This window comes from Coregonus clupeaformis, chromosome 15 (genome assembly GCF_020615455.1).
Source record: "Coregonus clupeaformis isolate EN_2021a chromosome 15, ASM2061545v1, whole genome shotgun sequence".
NCBI classification, from domain to species: Eukaryota; Metazoa; Chordata; class Actinopteri; order Salmoniformes; family Salmonidae; genus Coregonus; species Coregonus clupeaformis.
The window spans coordinates 45,427,949-45,452,294 of NC_059206.1; the positions used below are offsets into that span (position 1 = coordinate 45,427,949).

Genomic DNA, 24,346 nt, shown 5'->3' on the forward strand with positions numbered 1-24,346 from the left:
ACAGGTTTGTTTTATACAGGTAACAAGCTGAGATTAGGAGCACTCCCTTTAAGAGTGTGCTCCTAATCTCAGCTTGTTACCTGTATAAAAGACACCTGGGAGCCAGAAATCTTTCTGATTGAGAGGGGGTCAAATACTTATTTCCCTCATTAAAATGCAAATCAATTTATAACATTTTTGACATGCGTTTTTCTGGATTTCTTTGTTGTTATTCTGTCTCTCACTGTTCAAATACACCTTAAAATTATAGACTGATCATTTCTTTGTCAGTGGGCAAACGTACAAAATCAGCAGGGGATGAAATACTTTTTTCCCTCACTGTATGTGTTATTTCATAGTTTTAATGTATACAATGTAGAAAATAGTAAAACTTTTGACCAGTAGTGTATGCTTGGGGGCAAAGGAAACTTGAGCCGCGTTATCAACTAGTAGATGAGTGTACCAGCCACCTAGTTTAGCATTGAGGTACACCCTGGAAGTGTTCTTGTCACATGGAGAGGCCAGTCTAGAAGAAGGAGGAAGGGGGGCGAGCATTTGGCCTGCCGTTTAAGGCCCATCTAATATCCCAGTAGGTAGGAGCAATTTCATCGCGTACGACGGTTACAGCCATATTCCCAGCAGATTTTCCCCGACCTCTGTTCCCTCAGTAATAAATAAACCTGCTTTGTCCCCGAGCGGCGATGGCACTAGTCCCGTGTACTGGGTCGGCCAGTCAATTGGGGGGGGGGTTACCTCGGCATGTAAGGATTTGATCTCTTGTCGAAGCCCTTCTACTACACCAAGCAAAACCTCAATTTGAGCATCACTAGTTGATGGAGAGAGTATCCAACACGCCCCGAACTCTGGCATCGGGGCTTATGCGACTATCTTCCAAACTCCTGATGATTTCCATCTTGGATGCAATACTTATGACCTGCTCCAACATAGCAGGCCTAGAGACTGACTCGCGAGTCCACACTAACTATTCTGAACAAAAATATAAAACGCAACGTAAAGTGTTGGTCCCATGTTTGATGAGCTGAAATAAAAGAGCACAAAAATGCACAAATCTATTTACATCCCTGTTAGTGACCATTTATCTTATGCCAAGATAATTCATCCACCTGAAAGGTGTGGCATATTAAGAAGCTGATTAAACAGCATGATCATTACACAGGTTCACCTTGTGCTGGGAACAGTAAAAGGCCATTAAAATGCGTAGTTTTGTTACATAACACAATGCTACAGATGTGCCAAGTTTTGAGGGAGAGTGCAATCGGCATACTGACTGCAGGAATGTCCACCAGAGCTGTTGCCAGAGAATTGAATGTTATTTTCTCTACCATAAGCCGCCTCCAACGTCGTTTTAGAGAATTTGGCAGTACGTCCAACTGGCCTCGTGTAACCACGCCAGCCCAGGACCTCCACATCCGGCTTCTTCACCTGCGGGATCGTCTGAAACCAGCCACCCAGACAGCTGATGAAATTGTGGGTTTGCACAACTGAAGAATTTCTGCAGAAACTGTCAGAAACCGTCTCAGGGAAGCTCATCTGCGTGCTCGTCATCCTGACCAAGGTCTTGACCTGACTGCAGTTCGGCGTCGTAACCGACTTCAGTGGGCAAATGCTCACCTTCGATGGCTACTGGCACGCTGGAGAAGTGTGCTCTTCACGGATTAATCCTGGTTAAAACTGTACTGGGCAGATGGCAGACAGCGTGTATGGCGCCGTGTGGGTGAGCGGTTTGCTGATGTCAACTTTGTGAACAGAGTGCCCCATGGTGGAGGTGGGGTTATGGTATGGGCAAGCATAAACTACGGACAACGAACACAATTGCATTTAATCTATGGCAATTTGAATGCACCGTGATGAGATTCTGAGGCCCATTGTCAAGCCATTCAACCGCCGCCATCACCTCATGTTTCAGCATGATAATGCATGGCCCCATGTCGCAAGGACCTGTACACAATTCCTGGAACCTGAAAATGTCCCAGTTCTTCCATGGCCTGCATATTCACCAGACATGTCACCCATTGAGTCTTACCTGGTTAATAAAGGTGAAATAAATAAAAAATGCTCTGGATCAACGTGTACGACAACGTGTTCCAGTTCCCGCCAATATCCAGTAACTTTGCACAGCCATTGAAGAGGAGTGGGACAACGTTCCACAGGCCACAATCAACAGCCTGATCAACTCTATGCGAAGGAGATGTGGCAAATGGTGGTCACACCAGATACTGACTGGTTTTCTGAATCACGCCCCTACCTTTTTTTAAAGGTATCTGTGACCAACAGATACATATCTGTATTCCCAGTCATGTGAAACCCATAGATTAGGGCCTAATTTATTTATTTCAATAGACTGATTTTCTTATAAAAACTGTAACTCAATAAAATCTTTGAAATTGTTGCATGTTGCGTTTATAGTTTTGTTCAGTATAGTATGATATGTTACGTTTGGTATGGTTACATAAGACAGATGGTTACTTAAGGCAAAAACTAAAGTAGGGTGGTTGGTTGGGGTGGATGTATAACTCGAACGTCTAGCAACCCAAGGGTTGTGTATTCGAATCTCATCACAGACAACTTCAGCATTTTAGCTAACCCTTCCCCTAACGTAACCCTTTTAGCCAACCCTAACCCTAACCCTTCCCCTAACCATAACCCTTTAACCCAACTCCTAAACATAACCCTAACCTTAACCCCTGGCGTAGCTAACATTAGCCAGTTAGCTAACGTTAGCCACCTAGATAGAATTCGTAACATATCATACGTTTTGAAATTCAAAACATATTGTATGTTTTGTAAATTCGTAACATATCATCGAAATGGGTGATGGACATCTACAATTTAATAAATACCATACAGAACCTAACCTCATCATACTAAATGTAGTGTCTCAGATTTACGTACAGAATAATACGAAATGCTCTGAGACCAGGTTCTTAATTCGCATGTCCAAGAACACAATACAACATGCAGCTGGTCTGTTCCCAAAAACTGGGGAGATGGCTTGCACTCCTAGCAACCCCACTATCTTATCTGTTTCCGCAAATTCCTCCTCACTACCCGTCTTCGTCGCAGGCTTCCAGATCACACCCATAGTTCATTGCATTTTGGTACACCAGAAGTACAGTCATTTGTAATGGAACGCTGCGTTTGCCTTGCAGCATTGTGTGCAGTCAGTTGCATTGCGGTCTGTGTGGTGCATAACGCCTTGATCACACCGATAGTGCCTCACGCAAAATAGAATACAGCATCATCTGGAATTGTATGCTTGTATGCAACAAAAGGTCAACATTCACCCTCTGCTACCATTTCTGTCAAACCTTAACGCATACAGTTTGACACATTCGTTCGATAAATCCAATGTATGCACCACACAGAACACACTGCAATGCTGCAAGGCAAACGCAGCGTTCCATTGGAAATTAATGTACTTCTGGTGTACCAAAATGAAATGGCGCTGGTAACAGAAGGTGAATGTTGAACTTTTGTTGCACACATATCCAGATGATGCTGCGTACCATTTTGCGCAGAACACTGTCGGTGTGATCGAGGCGTAAGGGGAGTGCAATGCGGATACTTGCAAAAAGCTACAAGACCAACGTTCATCAAAGCACAGCTCCCCTGCGATCTGGCTCTGCTTTATATCAGTTTCTCAGTCCCGGGCAGAGGCAGGCACAGGTGCAAGCAATTAGTTCATAATTTAGTGACGTCCTCCCTTACAAGCTGTCTCACAGCTTCACCACAGTATCATCATTATTATGACCACTCAAACTAATGAGCACCAATTAACAATCAAACTTAACATGAAAGTTAAATAAAAAAAGATCAGGACAACTCTTGGATAATTGGTAAAGTTGACAGATGCTCAGTTGAGTCACATTTCTTTTGAATAATGATAGTACAGTCACAGTACACCAGCAGTCAATTGGACCATCCACTCACCTCCAGTCCAGACCACCCAAATAACCACCATAATTAGATTAAGCCATCACTGACAGGGACATTGTAGTTTGCAATTCAACCAATTATTCCCCTCCTCTCTATCTCTCTCTTTTTGTAGCCAACCCCCTATTACTTCATTGTGTCTTGACCCCCTCTTCCCCGATCCTTTCACTTCCCTGTTCCCTTTCTTCCCCCTTTTTCCCCTTATTTTATTTATTTAACAAACATCAACACTCCCTTTCCCTTTGACTCTCATCCACCTGAGGAAAAGCCTGTTCATTCTGTTCATCAAGACACATCCAGACATAATTTAAATTAAACCAAATTGAAATGAATACAACTGGATATTTTATGTTTAGTCGATAACAATACACTTTACTATTAAATTCTGTATGATATTCTGATCTATGACCTTTTTGATCAATTACCTTTTACATCACCCTTTATGTAGTATGATTGCTAAAGTAGGCCGATAGATGATTTGTGAAGCATATCTATAGTGCTTGAATCTTCTATACGTTTTTCTTCCTTTAAAATTTGACAAATACGTTTAACAAGTGTGTACAAATGTAACCATCTTGCAAGTAAAATGTATCAATATGACTTTTACATTCTGCAACATTGTCGCGCTGACTGAAGTAAGCGGGATTGCCCGCCTACCGTTTTTGGGCCAGTCAAATGAGATAGGGCGATGCGGAAGTCATAGTTCCGTTAACTTCAGTTCAGTCCGAAACTCGTGGTAGCGGCAGAACGGTGACACGCTTTCACATCTCAACACCTCGACTAAACCGGCTTTGCCTCATACACAAAAAAAGTGAGTACAATAGATACACAGGGGGACAGACACATAAATTGAATATGAAAACTATTCGAAATGAAATGGATAGGCAATTGTTAGGCTACTTTTATTTTAGTTTAAAGGAGATACGAGCAAGTGTGCTTAGTCACACTCACTCACTCACCCACCCACAAAACAATAAACAATAGTGGTGGAGCATACTGTAGCCAAGTTTTTAATATATATTCATAAAAAGGTGTGTTTGAAGTCATGTGTTCTTTATAGACCGTTTAAATGTTGATATAACATGTTATAGTGTATTTATGACACCAGTGTCTCAATAACTAACTGTCCCACAGAGAGAGAGGAAGAGATTCGAAAGTGGATTTACTGTAGCCTACTATTTGGTGGACTATTATGTAATGTGCAGTAGACAAGTATAGCAATGTAGCCTAATACTTGGCAAGGAAAGGGAACATGTTGAGATCTGTGTGAAAATTGAGAAAGGTATTTATTTCCTGTGTATTGTACCACAATCGGGTGTGTAAGACAAGCATGCAATGACATGAAGTAATGCTTTGTTCAATATTACACTGAGAATAGTGTGTCTTGGATACTGCCAAGGCTCAGTTAAAAAACGTTGTCATGTGTCTCTAGTCCAATTTGGGTGACTGCTCTGTTCACATGAACTATAATTACAGGAGCTATTTTTAAATGTCTAATCAGTGAAGGTCAGGGAAAACTTTTGAAGCAGTTTTTTACATCAGGTGACAGGTGTACAGAAACATTTGTAACAATCGACAGGTATGTATTTTTGTCATGAGCATTTATAAACAGCCTTATGGTGGACAGAGGTTAAGCAGCTGTGGAGTTAGTTTAGAGGGAGTCTGTGTCTTGTACAGCTAACATTTGTTTTGGACAAACTAATTATCTACTTCTGTTCACTAAGTGCTGACCGGCATTTCTGAGTGGATAGTGACTTGTTTTTCAACACCCGAGGAAAACATCATTTCCTGAAGCCGTAGAAATTAGCACAGGAATTTTTGAAGTTATAATAACAGTTCATTGTGGCATACTTAGAAAATAATCAATGCATCAGCTGTGCAAACTGAACTGCAGACCTTGACCTATACTCAGATATGCAGTGTGAAAGATTTGATCCTTGACCCACTATTATTTGCTCATTTGGAGAGGTTAGGAAGGAAGTCAGAGTTGAAAGTCGGTCCCCATTGTTGCTGTTGTTTTTCCTTCCTTAGTAAGTCCCATATAATTAGTACCCACCCAATTGGATGTACTATGAAAACAGGTTGATTACCAGATGGTTAGTGCCATGTTGTCCTCTTGGTGAACTCTAAGTTGGTGCTGTTGGGCTTGTAATGTCCCCTGAGCCCTGGACGTATTTAGCTCACCTCAGCCCTGGGTCACACTGGAGACGGGAGAAGGGGGCCTATAATGAGTACCTCAGTACGTGTGTGTCTGAGGTTGGAGGGTCATGGGTTGTGTGTCCTGTTGTTCTCCAGGTGTGTGACTCCCACACCCACCTCCATCATCTCCTTCTATCCCTCCCCTCCCTCCCTCTCTACCCTCTGCTCTCCTCTCCTGGCTGCCTGTGATTCACTACCACCCGTGTTAAATATTTGTTAAAGAGTCTGCCACAGCCACACCTGCTCCAGGTGTGATCAGTCAGCCAGATAACCAGTGGGCAAGAAGTCTGACTGAGGGAGGAGAGGGGAGGGGTGTAAGATAGAGGTCAGGTGACATGCTGGAGCAGGTGGTGCTCTGGCCCTCAGGGTACACCATTTACTACCCAGGTCACAGTGTGGAGGTGTGACCGACGGCATGACGTACAGCACTGAAATATCATGTTTTGAATGACAAGGCAGTATTACTCATGAACTACTCCCCAGCAGAACATTTGTGCTCTCCCTTTTCAACTGAAATAAGAGTCCCTGTCGGATACGGATACAATTTCTTGGCAATGTCTGTTTTAGAACCTGTTTTCTTCTATGGTGTTTACTGATGTCCCAGGCAACAATGCTAAAAAAGCTAACCTCTACGCACATTCCAAAAGGAACCATGGAAGACAATACTTAGTCTGGAAGCAAAACAAATCCGACGTCACACTGACTTTATCTACAATAGTGGGTAATCTCACCTGCATAACGGGGCTAATTGACTAACTGCTCTTGCAACAGTGTTGTGGTCTATACACTCAATCTTACGCCAATCAGTCTCAATGTGTTTTTGTATCAACGTCAACCGTGTCTGACGGGCAGAGGTCATGTGTACACATTAACCTGCAACATGGTTTAAAGTGAACTAGATGTACACACATGGGCATGCATGGACGCACACTCACAAAGCCCCTAGTCCAACCATTTGAAAGCACTTTTCCCTTTACAGAGGTGTGTAGGTAGAGACATGCCTGAGCTCTGTCTTCGCCAGTCAGAGTTTTGGCTAACTCCTTCAGAAACTCTATTTATTCCTTCCTGGACATGAAAACTCTGTTTGAGTCTGGACTTCTGCTAGCTCACTCACTCCTGTGGCACGTCTCAACTCACAATGATTTAGTTGTTGTTTAATTATACTTCTGCTTATTTTCAATGGAAAAGGAATGTAAAAATAGGCAGTGTCAAAACCAATGAAATTCAACAGAGCATGAAAGGCTTGACTGCACCATGCATGCCATAATGTGTGTCTATGACTATTTGTATTGTCAGTTCAGGAAAAGCAACATGGGGGTGAGTCTATGAGTCAGTAGGACACACTGTTAGTCCTGTCCTGTACCCCCCCTCCCCTCCCTCCAAAGTCCTACAGTATGGTACATTTTTGCCAGGTGGTTGACAAATGTGGCAGCACCAATCAGTCAAGCCCTCAGGGCTCCAGTGAAAGGCTCAGTCACTTGGAGGTGGTATTGGGTTGAGTTCCAACGCGTCCCTGGGTGTCTCTGGCTCTGCCTGGCTCTGCTGCTCTCTCCTCACCAGGCACGGTGGCACCAGCCCAAGCACCAGCCTACAGTACTAAGCCCTATAGACAGATCAGTCTGAAGACATGCCAGCGTTTACACGGTTTTACAGTGGGGATTCACTCGTTGATGGATATCGCTGGTAATCACAGTAAAATACCTTAATCACCTCAGCCTAGCTTGAAACCCAGAGATGAGCTAGCGCATACACTCTTAGAAAAAAAGGTGCTATCTAGAACCTAAAAGGGTTCTTTGGCTGTCCCCATAGGAGAACCCTTTGAAGAACCCGTTTTGGTCACATGTAGAACCCTTTTGAGTTCTATGTAGAACCCTTTCCACAGAGGGTTCTACATGTAACCCAAAATAGTTCTACCTGGAACCCAAAAGGGTTCTACCTGGAACCAAAAAGGGGAAAAACCGTACAGGCCTAACAGAGGCCTATCAGTTGAAACGTGTTAAAGAGGCCTGGCGCTGTCAATTATATAATGACAGGCATGAATTAAGCAATATCTTCCGCTAGATTGTATCTATTTTTCTTTCATATCTCTTACTCATGGTTTGTGTATGTTTATGTGTGGTCTGGCCTCACCATCTGTGTTTGGCCCTCTCATCCCTATGTCACTTCCTGGGTGTGCAGTAGCCTGTTGTGTCAGTGAGGTGTAACGCTACTGGCATGACTCCATATCTCTGTCCTGATCACATTCACAAAGGACAGTTTTGATACAGGATATGGTAAGATTTGCCACAAGTGAAAGTCATTATTATTGTGAGGAAAGATGATAAGCAGGATTTTAAAGTAGATTGCGACTTAGCATAGTGTAAAGAATTTTAGATGATATCTTATCAAGAGCCAATAGTCTTCCCCTCCACCCCCTGTCCTGGCCCATGTCAAAATAGGACAGTGTTAACAACTCAGTAGTGTGTTCAGTGAAGTGAAACTTTCTCAGTGCAAAGTTCAAAGTGTACTTTAAGTTCACAACAAACACAGCTGGATCCTATCTCTGTTGCTTTACATGGGTATAGATTTTTGGCCTACCTCACAGTCCCCGCTGGTCACATGCCCTATGACCTATGTACTTCTCCTCTCCTGCCAGTTGCCTGCTCCTGGAGAGAGCTGGATCAGAGAGGTAATAATTAGCTCTCTCTGTTTTACTGTCTGGAACATTGAGTGCTGTGCTATACTCCAGTCCACCTGGGCCTGTTCCACACTAACAGTCTCTGGAAGACGAGGGTAGAGCCCTACCGATATGTTTTCTTGGGTCCGATTCCGATTCTTTGGGAGGTAAAACGTACCGATGTCGATTATATCTGCCGATACACTGTTTTACAGTGGGTAAATGAAAAAGTGTCATTTTCCCACACTGAATTCTCATAAATTACCATCCAAAAGAGCAATTGTCCAATAAATATGCTTCAAATGTTGATTTCATACATTGTGACAATAATTGTGACAGTAGTCCCCTGTAGCTCAGTTGGTAGAGCATGGCGCTTGCAACGCCAGGGTTGTGGGTTTGTTTCCCACGGGGGGCCAGTATGAAAATGTATGCACTCACTAACTGGATAAGAGCGTCTGCTAAATTACTAAAATGTAAAATGCAATGACACATCATGAGAATGCCCGCAAGTGTTCAGATAAGCATGAGTCCCTTTTTTCATCCTATTTATTGAATATTGGTTATTGCTGGAGTTATCGGCCGATACCAATATAGCGTTAAAAGGAAAATATCGGCTGATAATATCGGTGAACTAATATATCGGTCGGGCTCTACAAGTGAGTGAAGTTGGCTTGATTCTTGCCTAAATAACTAAGTTTTGAGGTGACATTGATGACACAGTGAAAATGAATGACAAACAACAGTGAAAATTCATTCAATATGAGCTAGAATTGATCATGGCTAGTTTTGGGGTTTCCTCAGTAAACTGCTGGTCTGTAATCTATTGCTGAGGAGGAATGTTTGTTTGGGTTAAGCTGGATCTACATGCCACTCCACTCTATCTTAACAGCAGTAGCCTTGCCCAACTCAACTCACACTCTTAAAATACTTGACTGCACACTACACTCTGTGTGAGCTGATGTAGACGGTGACGCACACAAACACACACAAAGTATAAATAGACACAGCACTGTTGTGGGACTGACAGTTTCACCCACTCATGATATTTCAGTTGTGGATTGTTTGTTCTTCGTGACCTCAGTAGGGAAGACACTTTTGTCAAGTAAAGTAAATCAGCTCTCATTTAATTTATTGTTGCTTTGAAAGATATGTTAACACAGCAAGCTCTTTTTTATGGGTCTGTTTTGTTATACTGAACAAAAATATAAACGCAACATGCAACAATTTCAACAAGTTACAGTTCATATAAGGAAATCCGTCAATTGAAATAAATTCATTAGGCCCTAATCTATGGATTTCACATGACTGGGCAGGGGCGCAGCCATGGGTTGGCCTTGGAGGGCATAGGCCCAACCACTTGGGAGCCAGGCCCACCCACTGGGGAGCCAGTCCCAGCCAGTCAGAATTAGTTTTTCCCCACAAAAGGGCTTTATTACTCGCTCCGACTGGCCGTTGGACTGAGGGTGGAAACTGGAGGACAGGAGACCAGCTGGCGCTTGCCCAGGAGTCTTGTTCTGCGCACAGATCGTGCAGGCGGCGACGAACGCGGAGACGTCAGGAACCATGGTAGGCCACCAAAAGCATTGTTGCACAAAGGCCAGGGTCCGACGGGAGCCCGGGTGGCAGGCAAGCCTGCAGGAGTGGGCCCACTCCAGGACCGAGGAGCGGACAGTGTCAGGAACAATCATCCGGGGTTCGGCTGGGAACGCTGCGCCTCCCCGACCTACTTCCCTATTCCCCAACTGAGAGCTGTCGCCAAGCACGAGGTGGAAGGATTGTCTCGGATTCCGGGGTTGTAGCCGTGGGGCTATATCGGCGTGATAGTGCATCTGGTTTGACATTCTTGGATCCCGGTCGTTATGAGAGGGAGAAGTTGAACCGGGTGAAAAGCAGGGCCCACCTAGCTTGCCTGGAATTGAGACGCTTGGCAGTGCGGAGATATTCCAAGTTCTTGTGGTCTGTCCACACAATGAACGGATGTTCCGCTCCATCCAGCCAGTGCCTCCACTCCTCCAACGCCATCTTCACCGCGAGAAGCTCACGATTCCCCACATCGTAATTCCTCTCCGTGGTGTTGAGGCGATGGGAGAAGAAGGCGCAGGGATATAACTTGAGGTCCAGGACCGAACGCTCGGACAGGACCGCCCCCACTCCGACATCTGAAGCATTGGCCTCCACCACAAACTGGTGGGATGGGTCAGGATGAACTAAGATGGGAGCAGTGGTGAAACTGTGTTTGAGGTCCAGGAACGCCCGGTCAGCAGCTGGGGACCATGTGAACGGAACCTTGGGAGAGGTGAGTGCAGACAGGGGGGAAGCCAGGGTGCTGTAACCCTGGATAAAGCGCCGATAAAAGTTGGCGAATCCCAGGAAACATTGCAGCTGCATTGGCTGGGGCCAATCCACCACTGCTCTCACCTTCCCGGGATCCATCAGTACACTCCCTGCAGCGATGATGTAGCCCAGAAAGGGGATGGTGGAGCGATGGAATTCGCATTTCACCGCTTTCACAAAAAGCTGGTTCTCCAGGAGGCGTTGGAGGACCTGTCGGACGTGGAGCACGTATTCTTGGGCGGAGCGGGAGAAGACAAGGATGTTGTCGAGGTAGACGAAGACAAACCGGTTCAACATGTCGCAGAGAACATCATTAACCAGGGCCTGGATCACAGCTGGAGAATTGGTAAGGCCAAATGGCATGACCAGATACTCGCAGTGACCACTGGCCGTGTTGAAAGCAGTCTTCCACTCGTCCCCCTCCCGTATCCGCACCAGATGGTAGGCGTTCCGTAGGTCCAGCTTGGAGAACACGTTGGCCCCCTGGAGTGGCTCGAAGGCTGAGGAGATGAGTGGTAGCGGGTAGCGGTTCTTCACCGTGATGTCGTTGAGGCCCCGGTAGTCGATGCACGGGCGCAGGGTTTTGTCCTTCTTCTCCACAAAGAAGAACCCTGCGCTGGCGGGAGAAGCAGAAGGACGGATGAACCCGGCAGCTAGGGAGTCCTCAATGTAGGTCTCCATAGCCTTGGTCTCCAGACCCGACAGAGAGTACAGTCGTCCCCGGGGCGGAGTGGTGCCTGGGAGAAGGTCAATTCCGCAGTCATAGGGTCGGTGCGGCGGAAGCAAAGTTGCCCGGGCCTTACTGAACACCTCCCGGAGGTCCTGGTACTCCGCGGGAATGGCGGATAGGTCCGACTGGTTCTCCCACAGCAAGATGGCATGAAAGAGGGTGCAAGTAACGGGAGAGGAAAAGTTATCCGTATGGCCCACCAGAGTACTCACTCCTACCAGTGAACCTGGTCTTTTAGTGGACAGGTGGACATAAAATGACCAGTAGTCCCGCAATACAGGCAACTCTTCGTGTGAAGCCTGTATTGCCTTTCGCCTGGAGACAACCTAGCTCTGCCTAGTTGCATCGGCTCGGGAAGAGGTGAATTGGCAGACTTCGGAGACTCTCAAGGTTACTCGAGTCGCCTCGGGTTCTCTCGGCAACGGAGCCGTCGGGGACTTCCGGGATACCTCGGAGGCAAGGTGGAATCCTTCCTCTCCTTCCTTCGTTCCCATAGTCGCCCATCGATCCGAATGGTCAAGGAAACGAGCGAGTCGAGATCTGTCGGTAGTTCCCGGGCTGCAAGCTCGTCCTTTACTTCCTCCGATACTCCGTGCAGGAACATGTCGAACAGCACTTCCGGGTTCCAGGCACACTGAGCTGCCAAAGTGCGGAAATCCACTGCATAGTCTGACACACTGCGGGATTCTTACCGAAGCTGGAGTAACTTCCGGGCAGCCTCACTCCCGGACAATGGAGAATCGAATACCTTCTTTACCTCCTGCATGAACTCCTCCAGACTAAATCATACGGCTGACTGTTGTTCCCACACGGCCGTAGCCCAGGCGAGAGCCCTCCCGGACATCAGCATGATGAGGTACCCTATCTTAGAGCGGTCCGAGGGGAAGGAGGAGGGCTGCAGCTCGATATTGAGCGAACACTGAGTGAGAAATGCCCGACAGGTTCCTGACTCTCCAGCAACGCGTTCTGGTGGACGTAAGCGGGGTTCTCGGGAAACCACTGTGGCCGGGGAGGCCGCGCTGCTAACAGCAGGGTTACTGAGGGGCTGGGAGGTTACCGTCGTGGTAGGCTGCCTAACAGACAACCTGTGGAATTGCTCCAGCAATGTGTTAAACGCTCGGTCATGGCGTTTGGCCAAGGTCTGGAACCCTTCCATGAGACCACGAAGCAACTCCTCGTGCCTTCCAATGGTGGCTCCTTGGGAGGAGATGGAGTTGCGGAGCTGGTCCGAGTCTACTGGGTCAGTCATGGCCAGTTCGTACTATCACGTTTCAGGAGAAGACCCAGATGCAGAGTGTCGAAGTAACAAACGTTTATTTCCAAAAATAGGGGGCAGGCAAACGACAGGTCAAGGGCAGGCAGAGGTCAGTAATCCAGATCAGAGTCCAAAAGGTACAGAATGGCAGGCAGTCAGGGTCAGGGCAGGCAGAGGTCAATAATCCAGGGTGGTGTGACAAGGAACAGAACGGCAGGCAGGCTCAGGCTCAGGGCAGGCAGAATGGTCAAAACCGGGAAAACTATAAAACAGGAACTTGAAAAAGACAGGCGCAAGGGGAAAAACGCTGGTAGGCTTGACAAAACAAAATGAACTGGCAACAGACAAACAGAGAACATCGGTATAAATACACTGGGGATAATGGGGAAGATGGGCGACACCTGGAGGTGGGTGGAGACAATCACAAAGACAGGTGAAACGGATCAGGGTGTGACAAAAACCAAATCGAAACTGTGTAGAATTGACAGTGGACCTACATTCATACAGTTTCTTGACTTTGTCCAGCTCCCTAATAATCAACTAAATGAAAGCTATAGAGGGAGCATTCAAAATTCCAAAAAAGATGGATAGAGGACTATTTTTTGCAAACTTTGACGGCGAGGAAATATTAAAACAATTCAGTGCGGCCCTCCGGACCTCGTTGAAGACCGAATGCGGCCCCCCGTGGCAAAAATAGTGCTGATCCATCTTTTCTCTAACATAAATAAAACTTGAATGAATCTGTCACTGTCTCTCACAGAGAAACTATGCTTCACTTGTCTGAATAGCAGTATTGATTCTGGTTAAGCTGCTGCTTCAAAAGACTCAATGACCATGTCCAAACGTTCATATCCACTGTCTCTGCAGATGGTTTGAAAGAAGAGGGCTAAAATGTCAACCCCTGTATAGATCAGATTTATATCACCATGTGTTATCGTTAAACTTTTATTTAACTGACTAATAACAATACTGTAATAAAAGAAGCCCTAACTTGTAGCCCATCCGGCTTCCATGGAAACAGCTGTGTCAAGTATTATGGGACACTGCAGATATTTGGAGCTTGGCAGTCTTTTGTCTTATAGTGCTCCTTTTCGGTGACCCACTGAGAACAGCTGAGACTAGTGTTTTTGCTGATGTTTTATGTTTTTCATTCAATATTAGAATATGTGTCCAGATTTCTCTATTGAGGCTTATGTCAAATGTAAGTGATTTGCTTATTTTTACATGTTATAAAAGTACAGACTCATAGTTATGCTGCTTTAAAAGTTGATAAACTTGTTAATCCACTTAAAAGACAAGTAGGATAAAATCCTTTGCAAGATTTTGATGATTGTCACACTTCCTAGAGAGAGAGTTCTTCTTTGTTTACGCCCATTCAGCATTGTTCACACCCTCTTAAGCTATAGCCCCACCCCACCCACGCAAATGAGTCAGCATGGCATTGTCCTCCAGAAAGTACTCGCTCTACTGAAACCCAGCTAAATTCAGGGCAGCAATGTTTTTGAGAGCTGTAGCAACACTTTTTCAGTTGTCCATAGCTATATCTTTCCAAAAATCCAGGGTAGCAAAGATGATCTATATACTGACAAGGGAAAATCTCATTCTGTTATAGACAGAAGCCTGTGACATGACAGACCAATCAGGACTCATCTCTCGGCAGGTCCAACCAAACCCATTATCTCAGCCAATCATGACTAGCCAGGAAGGATCCTGTCTTTCTCCCTGTATAGCTCAGTGCTTTCTCCATTGGCTAAAATCATAATTTAATTTACAGATCCCATACACGTTTGTAATTAAGGCACATGAAAGTTCACATGTTCAAGAAAGCATTTAAAAATAATAATACAAAATAATAATAATTAAACGGCCCTACTGTGAAGTAGGAACCAGCGTCAAACGCCTCAGATCCTGTAACCGTTCACATATTGCAGATGGGAAGAGTTTAGGAGTGCTGTGTCTTCTGCATAACCCATAAAGGACATGATTTATGAATGTTTTGGCTGATTCTTTTTTTTGCTTATGCAGGAGAATCATGAGCAGCAACTACAGTGTCTCCCTGGTTGGCCCCGCCCCCTGGGGCTTCAGACTGCAGGGAGGAAAGGACTTCTGTCTGCCCCTCACTATCTCACGGGTGAGTGTCTCTCTCTCTCTCTCTCTCTCTCTCTCACACACACACATGTTCTGTCACCCCCACCCCAAATAACATCACACACACTCAGGGCTCTAAAGTGCGACAACATATTTTACTGTGCGACCAGGAGTTTTTATTTTGGAAGCACTGTGCGACTATGGAAAAAAATCTCCCAGATAATAATTGTGGTAATGATAAGGTTGCGCTGTACCGTTGTTTCCCAAGTGCCCTAGAGAAACAAGTGAGTGCAGATTCGTTAGCGTCATGGTTGCACCATTACTACAGCGAAAATGGCTTACTTCTAGTCCAACCAGGTCAAAAGATCTGACCCATATTACCGGCGCAACATTTTTATCGCATTTTACATTTATAAACCATGTTGTGGACCGTTCTAAAACTACTTGATGTTGTTAACCATTTGTTTACACTTTGTTCAGTCATGTTACCTCATTGGCTAGCTAGCTAACAACCTGGTAACTTTACCAGTATATCCAAACATTTGGGGGCACAGAAAGAAAGGAAAAGGGATAGCTTCTTCAGGAGATCAATGATCATAGCAATGAATGAATGACCGATCTCTTGCATGTCCTCATCACAAACCTGACTTTTTAAAGAGACAGTGTACAATTTTTTATGGAATGCATCTCAATAGGAAAATAGTGCTTTTACACAATGTAGAAACCTAATGTTCTACAAATGACTTTGTAATTTCAATGAAAGGTATTTGTATCAACATTTTAGCTTTTATAATAAAGTAATGTATTTACAGTGTTACATATTAGTTTCTAGGGCACATCATTCATACAGGCCAATATAGGCTGTAAAATCTTATTTTCTGGTGCTCCTAAATTTCATGTGATGCTCCTAACTTTTTAAAGTTGGGCACACCAGCACTACCAATGAATAAAAAAAAAAAGTAGAGCCCTGCACAAGCTCACACTCACAGATACGTGTCCTCTCAGCCATGATACTCACCTCACAGGAATGGCATTAATGCTCGCTATGCCATCTGGCTCCAGAGTGATGAAAGAGCCTGTGCCATAGATCCAGTATGTGCCACTCACTGCTGCTTTCAACCACACAACCTCTACTCTGACAGCTTTAACTGCAAAGTCCCCTCTGACATTTTAATGGCCTCTGTAAATCTCCCTCTGTCTCTATCTTTGTGCCTCTCATGCCATTTTGATCTGACATATCCAAATAGCAACCACCGTATTCCCATATTCCCAGAACTTTCCACAATCTCTGTGAAGAGAATTGGCTTTGCTCTACCAATCTGCATGCCATTTGATATTCTGTCAGTCAGTCTGATGAGATAGTGCTGGTTCTTAACACTATGTCTCTAGCTCTGGATTCATACACAGTAGGGCGGTCCTCCTTGTCACAGAGCATTAGATGAATCTGTCTGTCTACGGCCAGGGCAGGAACTCCTCTCAGTTCTCCGGAACCCTGCGGAGAAGCAGTGGTTCTGTAATATCTGTCTGGGCCGTAAATTAGGCTGACGTCTGGCACTGGCTGGGTTCTGCTGGGGCTGAGAGGCCTGGGCTGGGAGAGGAGAGGAGAGGAGAGAGGATCAGGAGAGGAGAGAGGATCAGTACGGTGGCAGGTAGGGTTGGGCGGTATCCATATTTTCATATCGTCATACTGTCCTTTCTCATCCCGGTATTTATGTTATTACCATCTTAGTACACTAGGGGACACTAAAAACACAAAAAAGCACATTGGGCGTCTTTTTTATTTAACCTTTATTTAACTAGGCAAGTCAGTTAAGAACAAATTCTTATTTACAATGACGGCCTACACCGGCCAAACCCGGACGACGCTGGGCCAATTGTGCGCCGCCCTATGGGACTCCCAATCACGGCCGGTTGTGATACAGCCTGGAATCGAACCAGGGGGTCTGTAGTCTGTAGTGACACCTCAAGCACTGAGATGCAGTGCCTTAGACCGCTGCGCCACTCGGTCTAAGGCACTGTGCTAATAAAATGAGCACCAACTAATAGCGAATTTCAATAGAGGCTGCTAGATAAACATGATAATGAATTGCAAAGACAGGCAATCCAGCTCATAAAGTTATACAAGTATAGGTAGTAGTTACCTAATGTCATTTTTGTGAGTTTGGACATAAACAAGCAAATGTGAATGAGAGACATTGTGCAAAATAACAAAGTTTTGATGCATGCTTGCCTGAAGTAAGAACGGTACTTTCTCTGGAGCAGCATGTGTACACGCTGTGTCTGTGTGGATCTGTGTGCAGCTGTACAAATAACTAATCTGAAGAGCTTTGACTTCTCAAACGCGGTAGAAAGCTAAAACTATATGATGCCCCGTCTCCTTATTAATTCAGCCACTTACTTAGCTAATTAGCAAGTTAAATCAAACAGCTCCCGCTTTCTCCCGTGCTGTTTACAAACAAACACGTGATGACGCAACTGTTCTGGGGAACTACGGTAAGATTGAAAAACGTCAAATAAATCATTTTGACAGTATTGACGGTATTGAAAAACCATCCCGTGGCTTTTTCCAAATACCCCGTTATACGGTATACCGCCCAAGCCTAGTGGCAGGCCTGCTGTGTAAAGAATGGCTCTGCTGCTGATAAATGGTTCTGACTCGCCGTGGGTACACACTGTTTGTGTTGCTGCTGTGAGAAAGAGGAGGATGGGACTCTCACTAACACTGCTTATTAATTGATAGTGACTATGCTTGGCTAATAGACAAGCCAATGTCGTCAGTGTATGACTCCAGTTATCCATTTATACAGCTATTAAATTGGTGAATTTCCGTTGAAGTGCCTTTGTCAATAGCACAGCAGTATTATGCTCTGCCCCTCAGCCTTGTAACGAGTGTTGATGATAGAGCCAATTTGCTGTAGCTCTATGTCTGCTTAGGAAATTTGCACTTCCTGTTTTGAAAGTGAAATTGGTAAGTGATGCTGGGGCCAGTTTCCTTATTTTCTCGGTGAAAGGAATCCTAGTATGGATGGAAAACAAAAGATATGAACTATGAAGCTAAATGTGGTCGTAACCATGTTGGTATCAGTTCATGAAATGTAATGTTACAGACATATATAAATAAAATAAATAAATAATATGCCATTTAGCAGACGCTTTTATCCAAAGCGACTTAGTCATGCGTGCATAATTTTTTTTTTTTTGTGTATGGGTGGTCCCGGGGTTCGAACCCACTACCTTGGCGTTACAAGCGCCGTGCTCTACCAGCTGAGCTACAGAGGACCACATATCTGGACATGCAACTGCAATTTTCTTTTTAACATAGCTTTTGAAATGCAATATTCCGTTTTCAGAAAGTTGAATTAGGTCTGTAAGGACGAATCACAAACCCCCATAATAGCTTTAAATATCTATTCCAGCACACATTTTAATAAATCAAGTGGGAAGAAATCCTCTGAGAAGGTGTCTGGCCAAGTTACATATCACCTCAAAGATTGATACACACTCAAATCTAAAATGTCAGCTTTGAGCTTGGTGGTTTGGCAGCATTGGGTTAATCTTACTTTGGGCATTGTCCAACTGTCTTAGAATACTGCTTTGTGCAAACCAAAGTCTGAACTGAGCACCTGAATACGAAAACTGATAAATCATCCACTTCACAGACAATTCCATAAATGTACATAAAATAAAGTTATATGCACCGTAGCGAATGTATGGCTGGGTCTGTTGGGCATGCATTTCTCAGACAGAATTTTGATACTGATAGATTTCTTAAAGCTGGAATCCATAGCGGTGAAGCGTCCGTTTGCGATATTACAACAACAAAGACATTACTTCAAACAATGAACACAGTTTTTTCACTCAGACATCATTGTACCTGCAATACACCAGCAGAGTATGTACTACACATTTATTTTGAGAGAAATACAGACAGTACTCTACTGTATGTTTACATCTCGAGGCATTTTGCGTATGGAATACATACAATGCCGTGGGAGTAAACAGATCCATTGTAGAAAATTGAAGAGGCTGTAATCACAGGGTGGTGGTGGTGGCCTGGCCACCCAGACAGAGATACACACTGTATCTCTCATTGACAGTAAAAGGCTTTGTTTTCACCCATGTCCCAAACCACACCCCCACTAGCCCTGTAGCTGTGTTCAGCTGGCTGGGGTAGCTCAGTTGTCAGCATCAGTAGGCCCAGTGGAAACATTCTCTACTGTTCTGATTTCTCCACATGCAGGAGATAACGTGAGGACAGCTATGGAAAACATGACTCCGCACCCACCCAGGGGGTACTGAACAACACAATATACCCTGCTCTGCCCCAGCCCCAGCCCCAATCCACATAAACACAATAACACAGAAAACACATACTATAGTTAATTTCTAGTACAAACCAAACCAAATGTCATGCTTCTTCCTTTGCAGAATGACATTGTTTTAGGACTCTTTTTTAAAATGTGCACTCTAGATATAAACTATATTTACTTAGATGCTGTAAATTGTCTGAAGTCTTTACAAGGCATCAGGGCGGTCAGTATCGGTCACATGTCTCAGATGGCCTGTCCAGCTGAGAGGCTGACAGGCTGAGCGGTCTCCCTGATGGGCCTTAAGTGGGACCTGAGACTGGCTGCTCTCCTTCTCTTCTCCTGGGGTATTTACAGGCTTATAAATGTTTACTGAGGGCTGTTCTAGGGGCTTGTGTGGACACACAGCGTCCTAACGTGTCTAACAGAATGTCCATGGCACGCTGAGTGCTAGCTAGCTGCCCAGCTGGCCCCAGTCATTTTAAGTGGTCTGGTGGGTGGCAGCGGTGCTTCCTGTGAAGTAGCCTCTGGACCAGGTCTCCCTGCCCTGTGTCGTCTAGGCCAGTCCAGGGACACGTGGAAGGACACGGTCAGTCAGTCAGCTCAGTGACGCACCAGAGCTGCAGAGAGCCCACCACAGCACAGCCTTCTGGGAGGAAGGGGAAGTTATTTATACCCACCACATTTATGAGAGAGAAAGAGAGAGAGAGAGTCTCAGCAGTAAAAAAAGGAGGGAGGAATGGCAAGACAGTGAGAAACCTGGAGGTGGATGTGATAGATAGACACTGCTCTGGCTCGGTGTGAAAGAAAAAGGGAGAGTAGGAGAGGCCGACCCGGCACTAATAGTCTGTCTAAAAGTTTAATGATATAGGGGAAAGACAGAGGAGTAGTCTCAGAGAGGAAGAGGCGAAGAGATAGGATTTACTCAGCCCAAAATCTGTCCGCTTGAGATAAGGATTTTATTGTATGGAGGTCTATGAGAGAGTGTTGAATTACGCAAGGCTTATTTGATTGAAATAAGTTTGGTAACGTTTAGGCTGTTACAAATGTACTGGTATAAGTGGCATTCTGGCAACTTTGAGAAAAACGACTTTGTTGTGCTTGTTGTTCACACGCATATCTGCCCTCTCATTGGCTAAAATGGTCCCACCTGATTTCGCTTGCCTTCAATCATTGAGGACATGTATTTCCATTCTTAGAGCAGTCGCACGGCTATCGTCTCAATATAATAGGTAGACTGGCATATGATAACACCCCTCTGAAATACCCTCACGTATTCTGCGTGTATGAAACAATAGGTGCTTTGAGTCTTATTGCTCATAGATTATTTTTCTGCCTCAACTGTTATGCTACTTGTCAGTTGAGTAGCATATGCTGTATGATATAACTGTCGATATACAGTCAAATCTACTGTCTGCAGTTATGCCACTGTTGATGTCATTGCCCTTTCCTGTTTTCATGGGATCAAGGATTTCACAACCTACAATAGGCTAAATATGGTTTGTGGAAGTCTGACTTTTTATGTGTTTTGAAGGTGGGATGTCATGCAGGCAATACATGGGGGAGAAATACAACTTTCATAGTTCCAGAGATTTTTTTTAACAGCCATCCATTTGAAAATAAGTTGTTTTGAATTATGCTGCATCTCCAGTATTGAATCTCCCAGAGACTCCAAGAGAAACAACATTTCATTTTGATCTTGGCATGTGGACTTAGAGGAATGGTACTGTTTTAATAAATACAAACCAGACTTTATCTCCTGCCTTACTCCATTAACCACAGTGGGCTTGGCAGTTGAATGTTAGTAATAATGTGCTTTATTTGTTACCTGGCTTACACACTAGAACCAGGTATTTTGTGTTTTCAGTGAAAACAACGTCTGATTTACTCTTTAGAGTCGTGAAACCAGAACATGTTGTTCTATTACAGTAAAGATAAAGTACGCCTCTGACACTACAGCATTCATAATATTTCAGTGTCAAAACCAATGTTACAGAGCTGTGAATGCCAATAAAATCACCAAGTTCAGCCACTGTGAAATATGTATTTTTTCACTTCTAGTACTTCTGTGGGTTATTATTATGTTAGCTTTTCCACAGGCTATAAAACTGTACCTCTTGTGACCATCATTACCATGAGGAAAAGGCTTGTTATGAGTCACTGGTGGTAAAAACAACATCACAGGATCGTGAGCAAAGCGACAAACTGCTCTGTCATTTTTCCAGCGTGACCAGTGAACACTTCATTTGTCACATAGTGACATTCCTGGGGCATACTTCCCCCATCACATGGTCAGAGACACAGTGGTGGCATCACTGTGTCATGTTTCCAGCCTTGCTTCCAGACGTTATGATCAGGAGGAATTGGCCCTGATCTGTATGTGCTGGTCCACACTCAGTCCACTGACTGGAAATCCCATTCTGACAAAGAGCAGCGGCAGGCGCCAACATACGCAGCTTGAGACTGCTGCTGTTTCTCTTGGAACGCTGGTGTGAAGTTGATACATAACATCCGTGTTCCAAACTCTGTAGGAGGGGGACAGCTTTCCCTTTGTGTCCCACTGCTGAAGATGGGTTTTTACTCAGACAGTGGTGTGTATTAGGGAAAGAAAGGCTTGATGATGATTGGTTTAGCTTTCTTGGTATCCTCCTTATGTTGGCATTCTTCCTTAGAAGCAAAGGAAAAACTCACTTTGATACATCCCACTCTTATTAGATGTGGACCTAGCATGTGAGCGGAGTTGAGCGGTTGTGCTTTCCTACTGCTCCGCTAAAAACCGCTCCGCGCTCACAGAAAGAAAAACTGCAGCTCCAAATTCACTCCATTCATTTAAAATCACAATTTAACCAACACCCATCTATTTGTGTGACTACCTGGACCTACCAATTGGTTTTTAAGTATTGAAACCAAACCACATGGATTTGAATGAAAAGTATTTGAATAAACATAAAAAGGTGAATGTAAGAAGCTAACATAATTTCAAATAGGCTACATGTCATATTGAACAGCATATAAACACTCTAAATAGGTCAGGGGAGCCTAAGAAGGAATGTAAATGAATTATTTAAGCTATATTATTTCAATTATTTCAAGGGTATAGCGTACAAAGAAATACATTGGGAAGCATTTGCGAGTGCGACACAATAGGCTGGTAGGGACATAAAACGCTCAGCATTTAAACAACATTTTGTTGTATTTAAATCATTATAGTCTATAAATTGCGCAAATAGACTGTGACTTACTTAGAATTAAAGCAAATTAAATGAAAAAATGACTTTGAATTCATTTTTAGAAACACGAGTTTGGCCAGTCTGTGGCTCATGCGATGGTGCCTGGATAGCTGGCCAGCAGCGGAGAATATCCTCTCCACACTTGCAGAGCCACTGGGGATGCTACTCTTGCCAGGTTGGGCAGAGATGCAGAGTTGTTTTTTCTTTTTCTATAGGTGGTAGGCCTAAAGGTTTTAAGGCAAAATAACCCAATCAAAACGGAAAGCTCCTTGAACGTGGGAATATGCCAGGCCTATTGGGCCAAAATAAATTATGGCCTATTGTGTGTGTATATACAGCTACGGAAAAAATTAAGAGACCACTGCAAAATTATCAGTTTCTCTGGTTTTACTATTTATAGGTATGTGTTTGGGTAAAAATAACATTTTTGTTTTATTCTATAAACTACTGACAACATTTCTCCCAAATTCCAAATAAAAATATTGTCATTTAGAGCATTTATTTGCAGAAAATGACAACTGGTCAAAATAACAAAAAATATGTCAGACCTCGAATAATGCAAAGAAAATAAGTTCATGTTAATTTTTTAACAACACAATACTAATGTTTTAACTTAGGAAGAGTTCAGAAATTAATATTTGGTGGAATAACCCTGATTTTCAATCACAGCTTTCATGCGTCTTGGCATGCTCTCCACCAGTCTTTCACATTGATGTTGGGTGACTTTATGCCTCTACTGGCGCAAAAATTCAAGAAGCTCGGCTTTGTTTGATGGCTTGTGACCATCCATCTTCCTCTTGATCACATTCCAGAAGTTTTCAATGGGGTTCAGGTCTGGAGATTGGGCTGGCCATGACAGGGTCTTGATCTGGTGGTCCTCCATCCACTCCTTGATTGACCTGGCTGTGTGGCATGACGCATTGTCCTGCTGGAAAAACCAATCCGCAAAAGGAAGCAAGTTTTCTTCCAGCACAACCTTGTACGTGGCTTGATTCATGCGTCCTTCACAAAGACAAATCTGCCCGATTCCAGCCTTGCTGAAGCACCCCCAGATTATCACCGATCCTCCACCACATTTCACAGTGGGTGAGAGACACTGTGGCTTGTAGGCCTCTCCAGGTCTCCGTCTAACCATTAGACGACCAGGTGTTGGGCAAAGCTGAAAATTGTACTCATCAGGGATGACCTTACTCCAGTCCTCTACGGTCCAATCCTTATGGTCTTTTGCAAACCTCAGCCTGGCTCTTCTTTGCTTCAGTCCTGCCCCTAGGAGCCTGTTTCGAACCGTCCTCGCCGTGCACTTCACCTCAGCTTCTGTTTGACATTATTTTTGTAGGTCACTTGATGTCATCCTATGGTTGAATGAGTTGGCGGTCATCCCGGTCAGTAGAGTCGTTTTCGCCCTCTGCCGGTCTGTAGCTTTGTTGTCTCCAATGTCTGCTGCTTGACCTTGTTCTTTTGAACCGCCGTCTTCAACATTTTAAGGATGGAAGCAACCTGACGCTCACTGTATCCCTCTGCCAGTAAAGCCAGAATTGAACCCTTCTTTTCCTCACTCAAAACTTTCCTTTTCAACTCTTTTGGCATGGTCAATAGTTATTTTTTTATTAATAT

The 24,346-nt window shown here is 44.3% G+C and overlaps 1 protein-coding gene across 1 annotated transcript in view; it reads left to right on the plus strand.

The window, feature by feature from the left end:
* The first annotated feature begins 4,637 nt into the window (after positions 1 to 4,637).
* Positions 4,638 to 24,346, plus strand: part of LOC121582170 (PDZ and LIM domain protein 5-like) — an 89,564-nt gene continuing 69,855 nt past the window's right edge. Inside the window, exons 1-2 of the mRNA XM_045225187.1 lie at positions 4,638 to 4,744; positions 15,133 to 15,238. Coding sequence (XP_045081122.1) covers positions 15,140 to 15,238 — 99 coding nt within the window. The 5' untranslated portion in view covers positions 4,638 to 4,744; positions 15,133 to 15,139. The remainder of the gene's footprint in view (positions 4,745 to 15,132; positions 15,239 to 24,346) is intronic.